The following is a 19,681-nucleotide window of genomic DNA, read 5'->3' as shown; positions in this document are numbered from 1 at the left end:
CTACATCACATTCATCTCAAATGAGCAGACTACTCTCAGTTGTGGGCAGCTGCTTTTGGTTGTGATTGAAACTTTCTGTTGGTGCTGGGTGTTCAAGTTGAGGATATTGTGGATGGCTGAACACAGGAAGTGTAATTCTTGGGGCAGGTCACCTAACATGGTAAAAATGAAGCAATTCTGAACATGCAGGGTGAAGAAAACCACATTATTTTTTAAAAAGACATTAATTTCTTGGTTTTATTATCTCTTCATGTCACAATATCTATATCTCACCGAGAAGGTAACCTGAGATCTCTGCTAATGCCGTACTTCAGTTAGGCACTAGTGTTGCAGTGAAGCAAGGCGACTTAGTATCTCATTCCACTGCTTAAGGCTTTGTGCTCTCCCTTTACAAGCAAGTACTCTTGGGTGTGATTTAACGACCGCATTGCGGCAGGCACAGAACAGGGCGCGTCGGATAAATTGCAGGAGAGACCAAAATCGGGATCAGTGCCGGGCGCGAATTGGTTCACAATCTTTATTTATTTATGATGTGGAGATGCCAGCGTTGGACTGGGGTGAGCACAGTACGAAGTCTTGAACAGACCTCTTCATTCACCTGAGGAAGGAGCAGCGCTCCGAAAGCTAGTGACATCGAAACAAACCTGTTGGACTTGAACCTGGTGTTGTAAGACTTCGTACTTTATTTATTTATTTATTCTCCTTTTTTTCCATAAATTTAGAGTACCCAATTAGGTTTTTCTAATAAGGGGCAATTTAGCATGGCCAATCCACCTACCCTGCACATCTTTGGGTTGTGGGGGCAAAACCCATGCAGACAAGGGGAGAATGTGCAAACTCCACACGGACAGGGAACCAGAGCCGGGATCGAATCTGGGACGTCGGCTCCATGAGGCAGCAATGCTAACCACTATACCACCGTGCTGCCCTCACAATCTTTTTTTTTAAATTTAGATTATCCAATTCTTTTTTCTTTCCAATTAAGGGGCAATTTAGCGTGACCAATTCACCTACCCTGCACTTCTTTTTGCATTGTGGGGCTGAGACACGGGGAGAATGTGCAAATTCCATACGGACAGTGACCCGGGGTCGGGATCGAACCCGGATCCTCGGCACCGTGAGGCAGCAGTGCGCCACCGTGCCGCCACGCCTGTCCGTAAAACTAGCATTTCCCAACAAAACTAGCATTTCCCAACAAGTGGATTCTCTCTCCCTCTTCGGAAGGTTTTCTTCAGCTAATCTAGTGTTCTTGGGAAGGTGTCAGCAAAATGACCCGATGTCGAGGCTGCGCTGCAGGACTGACCAGCCCAGAACTGTCATGGTTAAACCTGCAGTTCCCCGAATGAAGTAGATGGACACCAGTACTGCAGTGCTGACTGAGTTTGAAGATAATCAACAACCAATATAAATCAACCCACTATGAGAAGGAGATGAACAAACACAATCCAGTCATAAAATGAATCTAAATTACTGTACCCTGAGTGACGCCCAATATTCATCCTGTCTCCATTACAAGTCCGCTAGCCTGTCCGTAAAACCGGTATTCCCGGGGAATAGATATTAAGTAAATTTGGGATTTACCTGTATAATATTTCGTGACACTTTTAAAAAGAGTCAAGTTTTCTACTCCAAATGGACACCTGCCATGTCATGTTCCATTGTTCTCTGATGACTCTCAATTATTTTTCTGATGAGAGGAGTCTGTCCACCAATATGACAAAGGATCAAAGAACGATACAGCATAGAAGAGGCCATTCCTAAGCTCAATGGGGCTGAATTCTACAACATTCTACTGGACAGATACGTAGCATACAAAAATCCTCCACTTCCTCTTGAATTGTACAAATAACTTACTAGGATCGTAACTATATATATATATATATATATGTGTGTGTAGTTTGGAACTGTCCTAAAATACTTTTAAAAATGTACCAAGGAAGCTTGCATTGTATTTTGGTGAGACAAAATTAGTAGCAAGCTACAGAAGGCATAATGGGCTGTCTGATAATGGCTTTGCTCAGAGAAACTGTTCAATAAATTTGTAAGTGCCATTGGCCAAGGTCTTAGAATAGATTGTTCCCTGACCTCCTCAGTCAGGACATTTTGTACAGCTAAGGGAACACGTATAGGAGGAGAAGAAACTGTGGGCAGGATTCTGTTTCCCCCTCCGCTCCCCTGGTGAGTTTTGCGGCGGTGGATACGGCCCGGCATTGGCCAGAAGTGGGATCATCTGGTGCCGACCCTGTCAGCAGGGTTTCCCGTTGTCCGCAGAACCCATGGCGGGGGTCGCCATCAATGGGACCGGAAGATGCCCTCGGCAGGAACGGCTGGAAAATCCCACCCAATATTTTGGGATGGGTAAACAAAATTTAACTAATAGCCGAACTGACCCATAATATTTGGAATTTGAAATAACATGCATTCTGGATCCTGATCTGTAGTGAATATAAAAAGTGTAAATTTACTAATAATTAGACGCAGCTATGCTTGTTAAATGAGTGGTTTTTAAAAATGTTTTTCTGGGATGTGGGTATCAAAAACAAGACCAGCATTCGCTGTCCATTGCTGATTGCCCTTGAACTGAATGGCTTGCTTGGCAATTTCAGGGGGCAACTATGAGTCAACCACATTGTTCCAGACTTGGAGTCACATGAAGGCCAGACCAGGTATGGATGGTAGATTTCCTTTCCTAAAGGACATTAGTGAATCTGATTGGTTTTTACAACAATTTACAAGCTTTGTATTTCATTGAATTTAAATTCCACCAGCTATCATGGTGGGGTTTGAACCCTTGTCCCTCGAGCATTAGCCAAGGACTGAATTGTTGCCACCGTGATATTGTCACTATGCCACTGTCTCCCCCTGTTATGACCATTGTTGGTACTTATATGTTGAATGCATATTCTACCTGAGAAAATGTTGGTGCTCTGTTTAAAAGGTCGGACTGGTGATTGTTCAGTTTAAGAGGAAAATCAATAGCATTGGTTACAATCATATTGTGTTTTCTTTTGAGAACAGCAAATGAAGAAGCACCCATGTCGTCAGTGTGAGAAATCCTTCAGCTCTTCGCACAGTCTCTGCCGGCACAATCGCATCAAGCACAAAGGCATCAGGAAAGTGTACACATGCTGGTAAGTAAAGTTGTAAAGTTAAAATTTACTGCGCTGAACAGATGGTCCTTTTTTAAAATTCGCTGTGGGGATGTGGGCATCGATGACTGGGCCAGCGTTTATTGCCCATACCTAACTGCCATCCATTCCAGGGGACTTTTAATTCCAGATTTTTTTTTGTTGAATTCAAGTTCCACCATCTGCCGTGGATAGGGGGCGGGAATCTGTGATCCTGGGCTAAGTGTTGACGCTGTCGGAAACGCTGTTGCGTTTCTCGACGGCGTCAACACGGCCTCAGGAGCAGCAATTCTGGCCCCCAAGGCACTGGAGCGATTCACACTGCTCCAGCTGCTGATCCCGGCTTCAAATTGGCGCCGCGGGATCCGCGCATGCGCAGTGGCTTCCTTCAACGCGCCGGCCCCGACGCAACATGGTGCAGGGCTACAGGGGCTGGCGCAGAAGAAAGGAGGCCCCCAACCAGAGAGGCCAGCCCACTGACCGTTGGGCCCCGATCGTGGGCCAGGCCACGTCGGAGGCACGCCCCGGGGTCGGACCCCACTCCCCACCTCACTGGCCTCCCCCCCTCCCCACCCCCCCCACGCTTCCACGCCGAGTTCCCGCTGGCTGAGAGCAGGTGTGGACGGCGGCGGCAGGACTCGCCGTTTTTACGACGGCCGCTCGGCCATCCCAGGCCGAGAATCGGTGGGCCGGCCGCGTAGAGCGGCCCCCGAACGGCCCCGCGCCAATGGTGCCGATTCTCCGCTCTGCGGAGAATTGCGTGCCGGCATCGGGGCGGCGTGGGGATTCTCCGGCCCGGCCCCGGGCTGAGAGAATCCCACCCAGGATCGAACCCGAGTCCCCGGATCTTGTCCCAAGTCTCTGGATTACTAGCCCAGTGATACTGCCACCACACCACTACACCACTGCCTCTGCTGAGAGGAAATAATGAAAACATAGATGGTGTTTGAGGCTAATTGGACGACATCATCATTTGTTTACCACTGAGGAAGAGAATATTACAAGGCTAAAGAAGGTATTTAAATGCATAAATAGGTATTGTTTAAAATTAAACCAGCCTAATTGCACATTTGTTACCTCGTCGTTAAAATTTCTAGGTGATACCATCTCAGCTATAGATTTCAGACCGGATGAAGAAAAGAGAGAAGCAATACAGAAAATGCAGCAACCAAAAGACAAGAAAGCTGTACTTGGTTTCTTGGTTTTGTAAATTTCCTCGGGAAATTCATCTCCAACTTATCTTCAAGAACGGGCAGCACGGTAGCATAGTGGTTAGCACAGTTGCTTCACAGCTCCAGGGTCCCAGGTTCGATTCCCGGCTGGGACACTGTCTGTCACAAGTAGGCTTCAAATGAAGTTACATAAAGAAATCCATAAGTTCCTCATGCTTTGTCAGTTGAGGGCAGTGGGTGCGTACATGAATAGTTTTAATAGAAGGCTCATGCAAGATAAAAGAGCTTGGATTATCTTTACCCTCCTGAATAATCCTTGAGTGGTCAACTGTGTTATAGAGGAGGGCCAGTATAATTCAGGTGGCTGGACATCTGGTTTATATCATGCAGAGCGAGGCTACCAGCGTGGGTTCAATACCCATACTGAGGTTATTCATCAAGGCCTGCCTTCTCAAGCTTGCCCCTCGCCTCCTGAGGTGTGGTGATTCTCAGGTTAAATCACCACCAGTCAGCTCTCCAGCCTATGGTATTCTGTGACTATGGTGACTTTACTCGAGAAGATCAAATCCTAGTAGAGATCTGGGGATGGATGTTGGTGTATGGTACTTTCCAGTTTGCTCTCCACGAACTTGAGAGAGCAAAGATGGGGCTGAAACAGGAGAAATGAATGAAGTTGAAAAATGGAGTCTTTGTTGGAGTTGAAAAGCAAATCAAAATCTGCAGAGACAGTGCGGTAAAAGAAGGGCCAAAGGTTAAGTGCAACAGGATTCAAGAGTACAATTGTAATGACTTGGAGCTGTTGGGTCGCCTGAGATGGATCCGAAAGAAAGTAGGTTAAGGGAATGCAAGTGGTGATGAGTAAAAGGAAATGGTGGGAGATAGTTTTATTGATGATTGAAATCCTGAGAGTGGAGAGGCGAAGTGATTCTGAACACTTAGAGGGAGGCAGAGGCTCTATCACTCACTGCTTTCTCCCATTCTGTCTCCTCCAAACTCTCTCCATCGCTCCTCATTTCAGACTTTCTCCAATACTTACCCTTTACAACTTTCCTATTTTTACCTCTCAGTTTGTCTTTCTAAATGTGAGAGGTACGAGGCAGAACCAGTAGGACCAGTAAGTGTCTCAAGTTAGAAGTAGCAGCAGGAGACAGTCAACCATTGGGCAGAAGCAGCCACCTTGGGACTTAGAAGGATGGGCAGTTGAGTTTACCAATGCCCATCAGATAGTTGAGAAGAGTTGACGTTGACCTGCTTTGGGATAGGGTCCAAAGGTAACACCGCAGTTTTTATGTGCCTGAATCAGTCAGTTGTTCAAAGGTGAACTATTTTCTTCCTCCCCAAAGCCCCAAAGCAAAGCCATAGATAAATGAAGAGTACTATCCATGAAAATGTTCACCTCTGGACAGTCCTTAACTACTAGTGGGTTTGTAGCAATTTAAAAGATAAGATAGGCAGTGTTTATCAGTTTCGCCAGCTGAAATGCAGTGGATTGACATTCTATTCCTCTTTCAGTTGGGACTCGTAGTGATGTGGAATCATGATGGAAGGAGTAGAGCACCCCTGTGAGCAGCTGCTGTCTGTCAATCCTCCGCAGTCCACAGAATATTTTAAAAATTCTCATAAGTCTGAGGAAATCAGCTGTTTCCAATACCGGGAAGGATCAAGCGTTGGATCTCTGCAAAGTAGATAAGATTAGGACGTGAGTCAGGTTTAGACTTAATGCATCAAGAAAACCTGCCCAATACAAAAGTTTAATATGTAATATGAATGAACATCTAGCACTGTGGGTTTGAACTTGATTGACAGCTTTTTATCAAAGGCCTCTTGGCTTAGCATGTATAGGTCAGATATATTTAGTTCAGTTTCTGGAGCTAAACCTGGAACTTGGGCCAACAGAGAATCATGTTCCTCACATAAATCAGTGAATCGTTAAGGCATCCAAAAGCCTCTCCACTATGATCTGCCCGAGAAAAGGGTATTTCGTGGGCGGCACGGTCGTGCAGTGGTTAGCACTGCTGCTTCGTGCTGCTGAGTACCCGGATTCGATCCCGGCGCTGCGTTACTGGAGTTTGCACATTTTCCCCATGTCTGTGTGGGTCTCAGCCCCCACTGCTCACAGCTATGCAGGGTAGGTGGATTGGCCATGCCAAATTGCCCCTAAATTGAAAAAGAAAATGAATTGGGTATTCTAAATATAGAAAAAAAGAAAAGGGCAACTTTGACCTTCATGAACACGATGCGTTTTTATTATTTTAAGTATCATGCTTCTCATATGGTTTCGGTGTAGTTAGACAAAATAAATTGATTAATGATTTTTAGCCTGATCATAACAATGCCTCAGTGATATTCACTATGTCTTGGATTAGACAGAAGAACTTGTTGCTTTTCTTCATCATGAAAAGATAATTATCCTGTGCCACACTATCGCGCTCACAGCATGTATAAAGGTTGCAGGTTTCTGTTCATAGGGGACACAGTTTGATTTTGCTGTGATCAAGAAGCAAAGATTTTGGGATCAGGCCCAAAGTCTAGCAGGAACATTCACTGGAATAATTCACTGGAAAATTCTCCCACTGATCCAAGTATCATTGTACCACCACATTTTGTGCCCTGCTTCTTTTGTAATTTTTTTGAGACTTAACACTTTTGATTTATTGATCAGAGTGAAACAAAGTAATTGAGTTCAACTAGCCATAAATAATAAATACTCTGTTTTTTAGAGACTTTAATAGCTAGCTGCCATGGATCTTGATAAATTATTTACATACTCTTGCACCATCCATTTTTAAATGACTGCCATCATTTTTAGTTATTGAAGGGTATAATACAATTCTAAGCAACACCAAGTGTTTTTGATAAAAATACAGTGCAGTTCATCTGTGACCAGACAATAAGTGTAAAATTTAAGAATTAAAGTAAGCCAATGCATTTTCTGCACCTGTAACGAGTGCCCATATGTTTCTGTGGATTAAAGGACAGTTATAGAGTAATATGATGTCAAAGGCAAATAAAAACATGGAGGCAGCAGGGATGATAGCAAAAAGATAGAAGAAAGTTTTGAGGAAAACAGGAAAGAAATTAAATGGAGGGATCAAATCAGGCAGAGACCGATTTGTGGAAATGCAGAAAGTATTGGAATATAATTACCAGTGCATGATGCGATAGCACAAGCAGAGACATGCCTTAGATTGCGGCAGTGCTGGGAGCTAAATGTTTCGGCTCACAAAATATTCGGGAAGAATGAAGAAAGGGAAGGAGACGTGGCGATGTTAGGTAGATATTTCTGTCAATGTGTCAATGTATCAGCAAATGCAGCTTTGGAAATTACATTGTTAAGCTAATTGCTTGATTAAAGACACAAAGAGTATAAATGGACACAACTGCAACAGGGAAAATTATATGGGGTTTATATCTCTGCTGAGTGGGTACAGAATAAACTTGCTGAAGGTAAATGACAAGCTGATGTATTATTCCTCCATCATCTACTAGGTAATATTAATAATTTCATCATAACACTAGAATAATGGGGAATTGTACAAAAGTTGTATCTCTGGTTGCAGTAAAGGAATACGAATACATTATCCTATTGGGAGCTTATTGCAAAGCACAAAGCAGTGGAAATGGTATAGAGGAAGAGAAAAATTGGAGAAGTATGCAGACATTTAAAAAAGCTATAATAATGGGCAACTTCATTTTTACAGAGACAAATTGAAGAAAGAGAAAAGCAAGTGGCACATAAGTGGAAAGGTTTCTGCAATGTTTCCAGCATGGCTCTGAATCACTGTTATTAGTTCAACAAGGAAAGGAGGCAGTTATTGACTTTGGATTTTAAGTGGGAATAGTTGGATAATTTAATATGGGGAATGACTAGGAAACAAAACATAGTTAAATTACATTTGATGTGTAAATCAAAAAAGATACGCTGGAACTTGGATCCAAATGTAACTCTGAGTGATGTCAGGAAGATATCGATGTCTATAACTTAGCTTGAGTATTAGCATATCTAGCACCTATTAAAAGCACAGTCACAACACAAACATTATCACATACCCGGCCGACCTTCGCGACCCACACCGGCCGACCTTCGCGACCCACGCCGGCCGACCTTCGCGACCCACGCCGGCCGACCTTCGCGACCCACGCCGGCCGACCTTCGCGACCCACGCCGGCCGACCTTCGCGACCCACGCCGGCCGACCTTTGCGACCCACGCCTGCCGACCTTTGCGACCCACGCCTGCCGACCTTTGCGACCCACGCCTGCCGACCTTTGCGACCCACGCCAGCCGACCTTTTCGACCCACGCCAGCCGACCTTTGCGACCCACGCCAGCCGACCTTTGCGACCCACGCCAGCCGACCTTTGCGACCCACGCCAGCCGACCTTTGCGACCCACGCCAGCCGACCTTTGCGACCCACGCCAGCCGACCTTCGCGGCCTATGCCGGCTGACCTGCGCAACCCACCATTTTCTCTTACCTGGTTTGCTGCTGACAAAAATGGAGGAAATGGTTTTGGGTCCCTTTGGCCCTCGTACACGCTCCTCCAATGGAACCTGTTGGATGAAGGTGAAGCCTTCCAGTGTTGGAAAGTATGGAGTCTCCATCTGTCCAAAGTTCTGCATTTTTTTCCTATAAAATTTTATCAAATAAAACACCCCCGAACTTGTAAAGAAATTTTTTTTTAAATGAATAAAATAAATGAAAAAAATTAAAATAAAATGAATAAAATAAATGAATAAAACCCCCCCCCCCCAAACTTGTAAAACAAAAAGCTGCAACCGTTTAAAAAAAAAAAGCGGACGCACTGCGCATGCGTGCCCGATCATCGGCGCGCGTGCGCATAGTTTTGCGCGTGCACGCCGATGATCCGGCACGCATGCGCAGTGCGGCCGCATTTTGTTTACAATGTTCGCGCCCATTTTGAAGGCCGCTTGCAGCCGGCGTTATTTTTTTATTTATAAATTTAGAGTACCCAATTCACTTTTTCCAATTCAGGGGCAATTTAGCGTGTTTAATCCACCTACCTTGCACATCTTTGGGTTGTGGGGGCGAAACCCACGCAAACACTGGAGAATGTGCAAACTCCACACGGACAGTGATCCAGAGCCGGGATCGAACCTTGGACCTCGGCGCCGTGAGACTGCAGTGCTATCACTGCGCCACCGTGCAGCCCTGCAGCTGCCGTTATTAACAGCCGGCTGCTGCCGCTGTTGCGCGCAGATTTGCGCGATCGGGAGCGCCGCGACGGACGGCTCCGCGGCCCTCCCGACACCCGGCCGTGACCCACCCGCGGGTTTGACCCCGAGTTTGACAATGCCTGCCTTAAAGCATCTTTAAGCATCATTTTCCAAGCCAAAATTGTGACAGGAAGTATATGTGACAAACAGCAAATGAGTGCTACATGTCCCATGGCATTGTTAGTTTATCTGTGTGATTACACTATTTTATAGCAATATGAATGTTCACACCATGTAGGGAAGAACATTGAGCTGGTTGGTTTCTAATGGTTACACCAAATTCATTTTCTATTGCATGATATTCTGGAATTCTCTTTACAGGTACTTTGAGATCAAACTCTACTATTTTAGAAATTAGAAATTACTTACGTGTTTTGCACCTTTTTATTTAATTTTAGCCCTTGACAATTGAGATGTCAAAAAGGGATGCAAGATGTACCGGTTTGAGGTCGGTATCTGGTAGTTGGCTGTACTTGGAAAGGAAGTTGAGAATGGAAGACTAGAAGTGCTGGGTGCATCTTTGTGTCCTCAATCAGAAGTGTTAAGGTTTGTAACATAGGATGGGTTTGGAGAAGGATCTGAGCTAAAATTACTGCAAAGGCTTTGTGTAGCATATTGCAGCATATGTTTGTATAGATCTGAGGGCTCTATGGATACAGTGTGATATGTGTACATCTATCTCTCTGTGTGTGTGTGTGTGTGTGTGTCTCTTTCTCTCTCTCAGTTCCTGTGTGTTGTGTGTGTGTGTCTCCGCTATTTCAGATTAGAATATTTATATTTTCTAAATATACGCAAAACACAGTTGAGGAAACCCTTTCTGTTCGAGAAGATTGCAAAATTCACTGCTGTTATATTGTATTCAAAATTCTGAAAAACGAACGCCGTATCTTCTCTGTGTCTCATAAATTACAAATTTTTCAGGACAGGAGGCCATTTGGCCCAATGCACCTGTGCCAGTTCTTTCATTTGATACTGTTCTTCTGTGCTTTCCTTCTTAAGTTTTCATTTTCAAATATTTACTAATTTCCATTCAAAAGCTACGATACGTTACTTCAGGTACAGCTTTCTATGCTGGAACTATGTAAAATACTTTTTAAGATAACCTCTTCCTTTGATCTTTTAGTGATGACCTTAAGCGGTGGATTCTCCATTGCCCGACGCCTCGATCGGGATTCCCGATTGTGTGGCGAATAGAGCATCCCCCGAAAACAGGGCTGGCGCCAATCCCTCTGTGCATGTGACATGTCCCTCTGTGACTGGCTAAGGTAAGTCTGCGCCCGGACCATGGTCTCCATGACCCTTTGAGAATGGGCTAAGCTCTGGAGCACTGCTGCAAGGTCCATCTGTGCCCAGGGCATGTCCACGTGGCTCTGAGCCATGGACAGCACAGTGTGCCTAAAGTCTTGGACATCCTGACACATAGCTCTGACATCTTTCCCCAGGCCTTAAACGCAGTCGCCACCCTTTCAGTGTTGGCCTCGGTGCCATGCATTTTCGACATCATCTTCTTCCCCATGAAGGTGACTGGACTCCTCCAGCTGTACTTGCAGGTGATGGAATGTTGCCAACACCCCTCCCTCCTGTAAATTCTGACTATGCTCCCACATCTGCACAAGTGACTGGATCATCTTTTCCAGAAGCGCAACATCTCTGTGAGCGACAGTTATTCCCTGGGATCGGGCAGCCCTCTGACCGTCTGCTCCCTCCAGAGCCCCTACCTCCATGATGTGCTGCAGCATGTGTGTGGTGTTCACCAGAGGGTGACCCAGGAACCTGATCACGAACATTACCCACCGAGGTGATAGTCTCTGCGATGGTGGAGATGCAGGTGAAAGCAATGCAGAGATGTTGGTATCTTCTCTGGAGTTATGCTCCGGGGTGTTCTGGCCAGGAGGCAGAGACCCCGGACAGCCCGGCCTCGTCAGATGGGGATCCTGCAAGACAAAAGATGAGGACTGAGATGTAGGGAAGGACAGGTGGGGGAGGTGGTGATTCACTTGAAATAAGGACATCTGCTTTGCATTGGACTCTCACTTCTTTGGTGCATGCCGAACTCCATGTCAACCACTGCCCTTTCCTCTGCCTCCCCCGCAAGTTGCAGGGTCCTTTCCTCAGAGGGGGTGTGGACCCGAATATCTGGGATGCCCCCTTTTTGTCTTCTGGCGCTCCCAGTGATTATGGCCTTTGAATCCCGAACCCAACAAATCAGGCGCCTCTGTGGGCGGGCTGCACGTGGGCTGTGTTGCCTATTTACATGACATGCATTGATCCTCGCTGGCGCTCCTAGCGCAGCGTGCATTTATCATGATTCTCCACCAGCAGCGGTACTTATTCTTGGGGGAGTGCGGTGGCGGGGGGTGGGGGTGGGGGTGGGGGTGGGGGGGGGTGAGAAAGGACATAATGAGATGCTGGCACGTGGGTTTTATGGGGAGAGGTTTGTAGCTGGTGGCATGTGTGTGCAAGGCCCCTGGCCAAAGAGGGCAATGTATGTGTTAGGGGTTTGTGGAGGGTGTGTTGTAAGTGAGGTGCAGGCAGGTTGGATGGTTCGATGATGTTGACCTCTAAGGGATTGGGAGCAGATGTGAGGAGTGAACGACACGGGTGTTGCCAGATGCGCAGAGGTGGTTACTCACCCGAACTGATCAAACAAGGTCGTCCATCTTCTTAGGCATTACATGCTGGTCATCTTGGTGGAGCTGGCAGTACTCACAGCCTCTGCCACCTCATCCCAGGCTCGAACAGTATAGCGGGCTTGAGTCTCCGCCCTACCTTGGGAAAGCCGGTGTCCCTCCTCTCCTCAATGGCTTCCAGCATCTGGTCAGTGTCAGCATCTAAGAACCTTGGAGTAGATCTTTTAGCTGCCATCTTCTTGGCTGGAATGGCAGTCTGTTCTCAGTGGAGCGCTTGAAAGCTACTCCAGCTTGTCAGGCATTCAGCGCGAATCCCGACCCCAGCGAATTGGATGCCTCCAGGGACAGGCTGCACGTGGGCTGCATGCTGGCTCATTTGCATGACATGAATTGCTCCTTGCAGCAGCGTACATTTATTGCTATTCTCCACTGGCGGCAGCACTTAGTCTCCAGAACGGGGAATCCAGGCCGATATTTCTGCCTTCCATAACCATTGAAAATAGTATTTTTTTATTTATCTTATGAAAACCTCTTATAATTTTGAACCCCTCTGCAATTTTGTATTGACCTTCCCCATTGTAACAAAAATAACCATAGTTTGGTAGTCTCACATAATATAAGCCTGTCATTGGTCATATTTAATATTGTGGTGTTATGTAATTTGGAATAACACAAGCTGCTACTTTTTTGAGACTTTGAAGTGAGTTCAATGTGTTTTATTGAACTGTTAGCACAGTTCTCAATGAGTTTGACTCCCTGCTAATCTAAATGTAGTAACTCAGTCTAACTGAACCAGCCTTGCTCTAAGCCATGTGCTGGGGTGTGATGCTGACGATACACCCTGTCTCACTCTGCAGATGTTGGTCTGCGGAAAGAGGTGGGGTGTGAGTGCCTCATCCCTTTTATAGTGAGATACCACCCCTGAGTGTCCTGACTGCTCATTGGTCGTGTCCTATTCTATGTGTTCATTAGCTGCATGTTTGCATATCATGATAAATATCTTCTGCAACTTGGCCATAAACCTTTTTTTAATGTATTTTATTCCAAACATATTCAAAAGAACAAAATCATAAAGAAATCACGCAACATTCTCCATATCTCGCAGTTCACAGTTTGTGCAAGTTTTTCCCCCTTTTAACCCTCCCCCGAAGAACAATTCCTCAAACGTGGTCATTAACAGTCCCCATTGTGTCTCAAAACCCTCCGCTGATCCCCTCAATTCAAACTTTCTCCAGCCGGAGAAAGTCGTACATGTCCCCCAGCCAGGTCACCATCCCCAGTGGCGTTGTTGATGATCTATCCTGCAGAATTCGTTGCGGGGCAACTAGAAGGGCAATGGCCACAATGTCGGCCCTCCTCTCCTCCATCAGCTCCGGCATTTCTGATACCCCAAAAATCACCACCATAGGGTCCAGCCCGGCCTCAACCCCCACAATCTTTGATAACATCCTAAAAACCCGCTCCAGTATATCTCCAGCTTCTCACAGCCCCAGAACATAAGCTGTGATTTGCTGGTCCTTGCTCACACTTCTCACACTCGTCTGCCACCCCCTGGAAGAACCCACTCATCCTCGCCTGAGTCATATGCACCATTAAACTGAATCAAACTTATCCTTGCACACGAGGATGTCAAATGCACCCTATGCATCGCCTCACTCCACACTCCCCTTCCTCCCATTTCTCCTTCATCTGCACCACCTGCGCTCTCCCCTGCTCCCCCAGCTACCTGTATATATCCCAAATCCTACCCTCCCCTTTCACATCTGGGAGCACCAACCGCTTAAATAAGGTATACAATAAGGTACCGCATGGTAGGTTGTTGCAAAAGGTTAAATCTCACGGAACCAGGGTGAGGTAGCCAATTGGATACAAAATTGGCTTGGCGACCGAAGCCAAGGGGTGGTTGCGGAGGGTGGTTTTTCAAACTGGGGGCCTGTGACCAGCGGTGTGCCTCCGGGCTCAGTGCTGGGTCCTCTGTTATTTGTTATATTTATTAATGATTTGGGTGAGAATGTAGGAGGCATAGTTAGTGAGTTTGCAGATGACACCAAGATTGGTGGCATTGTGGATAGTGAAGAAGGTTATATAACATTGCAACATGATCTTGATCGATTGGGCCAGTGGGCCGATGAATGGCAGATGGAGTTTAATTTGGATAAATGTGAGGTGATGCATTTTGGTAGATCAAATCAGGAAAGGGCTACTCAGTTAATAGGAGGGAGTTGGGGAGAGTTACAGAACAAAGAGATCTAGGGGTGCAGGTTCATAGTTCCTTGAAGTTGGAGTTGCAGATGAACAGGGTGAAGAAGGCATTCAGCATTGTAGGTTTCATTGGTCAGAATATTGAATACAGCAGTTGGGACGTCTTGTTGAAGTTGTACAAGACATTAGTAAGACCACATAAGGAATACTGTGTTCAGTTCTGGTCACGCTATTATAGGAAGGATATAGTTAAACTAGAAAGAGTGCAGAAGAGAATTAAGAGGATGCTACCAGGACTTGATGGTCTGAGTTATAAGGACGGGCTGGATAGGCTGGGACTTTTTTCCCTGGAGCGTAGGAGGCTTAGGGGTTATCTTATAGAGGTCCATAAAATAATGAGGGGCATAGATAAGGTAGATAGTCAACACCTTTTCCCAAAGGTAGAGGAGTCTAGAACTAGACAGCATAGGTTTAAGGTGAGAGGGAAGAGATAGAAAAGAGATCAGAGGGGAAATTTCTTCACACAGAGGGTGGTGAGTATCTGGAATGAGCTGCCAGAGGCAGTGGTGGAGGCGGGTACAATTTATTTCCTTTAAAAAACAGACAGTTACATGAGCAAGGTGGGTATAGAGGGTTATGGGCCAAATGTGGGCAAGTGGGACTAGCTTACTATAGAAACTGGGCAGCATGGACAAGCTGGGCCAATGGGCCTGTTTCCATGCTGTAAACAGCTCTGACTCTATACTCCGGCAGCTTGGGAAAATTTGGCCATAATCTTGACATCCTTCCTAATATGTTGTATCCGAAATTGGGCATAATATTATAATTGCAAAATAACCAATTATATGTTAAAATTCATTGTTATCTTTTTGCTATTATACTTGACATCTATATTTATGAAACCAGTATCTCGTACTCATTTACATAACTTCCTCAATTCACACACTTCATCTGCTTGAAATAATTATCAGAAATTTTTATAACAATCTTTATTATTGTCACATGTAGGCTTACATTAACACTGCAATGAAATTACTGTGAAAAGCCCCTAGTCATCACACTCCGGAGCCTGTTCGGGTTACACAGAGGGAGAATTCAGAATGTCCAATTCACTTAACAGCACGTCTTTCGGGACTTGTGGGAGGAAACCGGAGCACCCGGAGGAAACTCACGCAGACACAGGGAGAACGTGCAGACTCCGCACAGACAGTGACCCAAGCCGGGAATCAAACCTGGGACCCTGGCGCTGTGAAGCAACAGTGCTAACCACTGTGCTACCGTGCCGTCCCATTTTAACCTAGAGCGATTGAATGATACATGTTTCAACTGCTACCGTGGCAGAACATGGTGCCTCCTCAGCTATTTACTGTGGCAAAACATTCTCCAATAACTCTTTGGGTAAAGAGAGTTTTCCTCACCTCTGCTCACTCCAAGTGAAAATTTTAAATGGATTATTCCTCATCACTGAGTCACCAACCAGAAGAAATAGTCTTTTCCTAGATATTCTATCGAACATTTTATAATTTAAAAACCTTCTATGAATTATTCTTTCTGCTCCAATGTATATTGCCCCGGTCTTCCAAATCAGCCCGCATATTCTATTAAATGATTCAAATGTGATTAGATATTACTGATTGGCCCACTGTGTAAAGCAAACCTTGGTCTTGCATAATTGCACAAGATTAATTGAGCTGTCTTTCAAATCAATTCTATTTGAAAGTAAAATCATTACATACTGGTAATTTAATTTGCACAATATTCCAACCATGATCCGTTTCCCATTGTGTTAAGTTTGCTATATATCCGAAGTCTGCATTTTGACATTTGTCAGTGAGACCATGAACTATCAATACCTGACAATGGAGGAATGTGTGCCAATCTTCAGCAGATTCTCAATGTTTATTACAAGGCTCTCTGTTGCAAAGCTGTTGAACACTGACTCTCAGTTTTTCATGTTACATTAAATATATGGGGCGTGATTCTCCGTCCCGCCGCGCCAGATTTCTGTCTCATCCCGCCGGCAGAGAATCTAGCCCATGGTTTGGGTATACCGTGCATTGTGACATATAAGACAACCCCATTTTCCAGCCCCTCAAACTCATGTTTATGTATATACTTGCCGTTTAAGTTAAGCTCTCTTTCAGTACATGACATTCCATACTCGCATTACTAATCAGTCTCAATTTTTCATCCCATAAATGGCGGTTTTACTTATCAGTACCACAAGTGATGTGGCAGGCTGTTTGGGCTGTGTTACGAAGGTGTGTGCGGTATTTAAGATATACTCACCCCATGTGACGAAATGCAAAGATGGTAGATGGTGACTACCTAACCCATGCCGGTGATAAACCTTTATAATTGACGCATCATTTGAACACCGTTTGTGGAGGGATTTTGAGGCTGCGAAGGTCAACTTATCCACCAACATCGACAGTATTTTATTTACCATGCTGTTCACGATAGAAAGAAAAACAGAAAATGATGGAATACTCATCAGGTCGGACAGCATCCGTGGAGAGCGTAACAGAGTTAACATTTCAGGTTAATAACGCTTATTCACAAGGGGGAACAGGAAAAATCAGGACAGGAAGGATAGACATTGCTTCACAGTTTCTTAAAATGTTAGTTTTGTCATGGTGCATTGTGTAAGACTGACTCAAGGTAATGTGCTTTGCATTTGTCTTCAGAAAGTAGCAAAAATCCATTCAATCCATAGGACAATGTATTTAAGGGGCTGCTTGCCTTTGCCATTAGTGCAAGGCAGGCAATTCCTGCTTCCTGAAGATCACCTTCAGCCCAATCAGCTCATTTACAACTATAAACAGCATTAGCGAAGGCAGTGAGGTCTAGAGTCAGGACCCAGAATTCATCCAGGTATTAGGTCCCCAACCCCACTTTTAAAATCTGGCTTTTATCACCCTAAAAGAGGGTGCTTGGGAAGAGGAAGAGGGATTGCTGAGTGAGCGAGTGGGGGGAAAAGGGGCTAGGGTAGGCAAACTGCTGACTGAGTGAGTGGTGGGAGAGGGGCCATGGGGGACTGTTGAGTGAGTGAGTGGGCGGACAGGGAGAGGGATGCTGAGCGAGTGCGTAAAGGGGTCTTGGGGAAAAGGGACTGCTGAATGAATGAGGGAATGGAGGTTTGCAGAGAGAGACTGCTGAGTTAGTAAGTGGGGGAAGAGACTTCGGGGTAGAAAATGCTGAGTGAATGATTGTGGGAGGGGGTTTGGGGAGAAGAACTGCTGAGTGAGTGAGTGGGGGGAGTTGGGAGAGGAGAGGGACTACTGAGTGAAGTGATATATAGGCTATTTTTGTATTTCTGATGAAGTGATATGTAGGCTGTTTCAGGGATGTAAATTCCAACTTTTCAGAGATTGGAATTCTTCCCTTTAATAATTTTTTTCCCGATGTCCACCTGCTGTCGGCCAAACCTGCCTCCAACACAGACAAAACTGAGAGGGGGGGGGGGGTGTTTAAGCCTGGAATATCTCTGCCAGCAACAAGGCCTGGGAGCAGGGGCTGCTGAGAGAGTGGGGAGAGGGACTGCTGGGTGAGTGGGGAGAGGGTCTTGGGGAGAGGGACTGCTGAATGAGTGGGGAGAGGGGCTTTTGGGGAGAGGGACTACTGAGTGAGTGGGGGAGAGGGACTACAGAGTGAGAGTGAGTAGAACGAGGCGATTCGGGGAGAGGGACAGCCTAATGAGTAGGGGGCTTGAGGAGAGGGTCTGCTGATTGACTGAGTGGGGGGGAGAAGGGTGTGGGAAGAGGGGCGTATACGTGGGATGGAGGTGGTTAGGAGGAGAGGGTCTTCACTGAGTCTTCCGTTACCTGGAAATATAGAGAGCTTGGCTGAAATCTAACGAGTACAGAAAATAATATTTTTAAAATGTTCTTTAAAAACAGAATTTCATATTTATACAATATATGTAATACACAGACTTTAATAATTATGCTCTGAATGTGACAAATGCTGCTTTATTCCTTTTTGTTTTTGATGGCATCTGGGGCCATGTTAATTTTCAAGAGTTTTAAAAATATATCTGTTCGTCGTATGTGGTTTTCACTGGCAAGGTAGTTGCCCATTCCTAATTCCTCTCGAGAAGGGCTTGCTGAGTTAACATGAAATGAAATGAAATGAAAATCACTTATTGTCACAAGTAGGCTTCAAATGAAGTTACTGTGAAAAGCCCCTAGTCGCCACATTCCGGCGCCTGTTCAGGGAGGCTGGTACGGGAATTGAACCGTGCTGCTAGCCTGCCTTGGTCTGCTTTAAAAGCCAGCGATTTAGCCCTGCGCTAAACATGGAGTCACATTGGAAAATAGTCTGTGAAATGCTGCCATATTTATTTGCTTCGCTTCACATGTACATAATTTAGAAAAGTCATGCGCTGTTGTTGTATGGACTTTGTCCTATAATTACACGCACAAACTGCAATAAATGATGAAATGTTGAGGTCACCTTGGAGATTTGGTCCACCATTTTGACAGTAATAGAAGGTAAACAAACCAAACTAATATTCCTGCCTACCTGAAGTCTAATTTGAAGTTACCCAGCAGCATTTGCATTTCAAAGTACTATAATTACATAATTCCTTTTCACAATAACTTTTCAGAACTTTTTGCCATCAGCGACTAGCCTTGCTGTTTTGACCACCGGCATGGCCTATAAAGCATCATGTTAATTGGTTGCAATGTCATTAGATCACAAAGGATTGATGATTCGGATATCTTTGTATAGAAGAGCCATTGCTGATGATGAAAAACTTCTTCACCTCCACCTGAGATGTATTGCATTGGCCAGATCTCCCCACACACACATCCTCACATTTGGGCTCATATCTATGTTAAAATTACACTGGATACAAATAAAATATCCCACATTTAATGCACATTTAAAGTTCACTATGCAATCCAACACGAAGTCTGCAGAGTGAAATTGAAAGATTGCCGCACCCAGAACTTGCCGCCCTTAGCCAAACATTGGCAATTTACCAGCAATATGGAAAATTGCCCAGATATGTCCTGCACGAAAAGGTAGGACAAATCCAACCCGTCCATTTACTGTTGATTAGGCTACTCTCAATTATCAGCAAAGTGAAGGCAAGGGTTATCAACAGTACAATAAAGCCACGCTTGCTTAGCAATAACCTACACAGTAACACTCAAGTTTAGTTTCCACCAGGACCACTCACCACCTGATCTCATTACAGCCTTGATTCAAACTGTCATAATATCCACTCATGTATATAATTAGATGCAGACAGACAGTGATTGACACATAGGATGACCAGTAAGCATACAACACAGCACAGCCAAT

At 45.2% G+C, this 19,681-nt stretch overlaps 1 protein-coding gene across 11 annotated transcripts in view; it reads left to right on the top strand.

The window, feature by feature from the left end:
* Positions 1–19,681, top strand: part of znf532 (zinc finger protein 532) — a 247,457-nt gene that overhangs the window by 211,574 nt on the left and 16,202 nt on the right. For 10 of the 11 annotated variants that reach the window (XR_011940288.1, XM_072497341.1, XM_072497338.1 and 7 more), the window contains one exon: positions 3,019–3,131. Coding sequence is in view for 10 of the 11 variants with exons in the window: in XM_072497341.1 (XP_072353442.1) it covers positions 3,019–3,131 (113 nt within the window). In the remaining variant the exon portion in view is untranslated. Of the gene's footprint in view, positions 1–3,018; positions 3,132–4,225; positions 4,406–19,681 lie in introns of those variants that run through there. The other variant, XM_072497340.1, reaches the window with a different exon arrangement.

The sequence above is a fragment of the Scyliorhinus torazame genome, chromosome 3 (assembly GCF_047496885.1).
Source record: "Scyliorhinus torazame isolate Kashiwa2021f chromosome 3, sScyTor2.1, whole genome shotgun sequence".
Classification (NCBI taxonomy): Eukaryota; Metazoa; Chordata; class Chondrichthyes; order Carcharhiniformes; family Scyliorhinidae; genus Scyliorhinus; species Scyliorhinus torazame.
The sequence above is the reverse complement of the archived record's forward strand: the minus strand, read 5'-3'. Positions and strand labels throughout refer to the sequence as shown.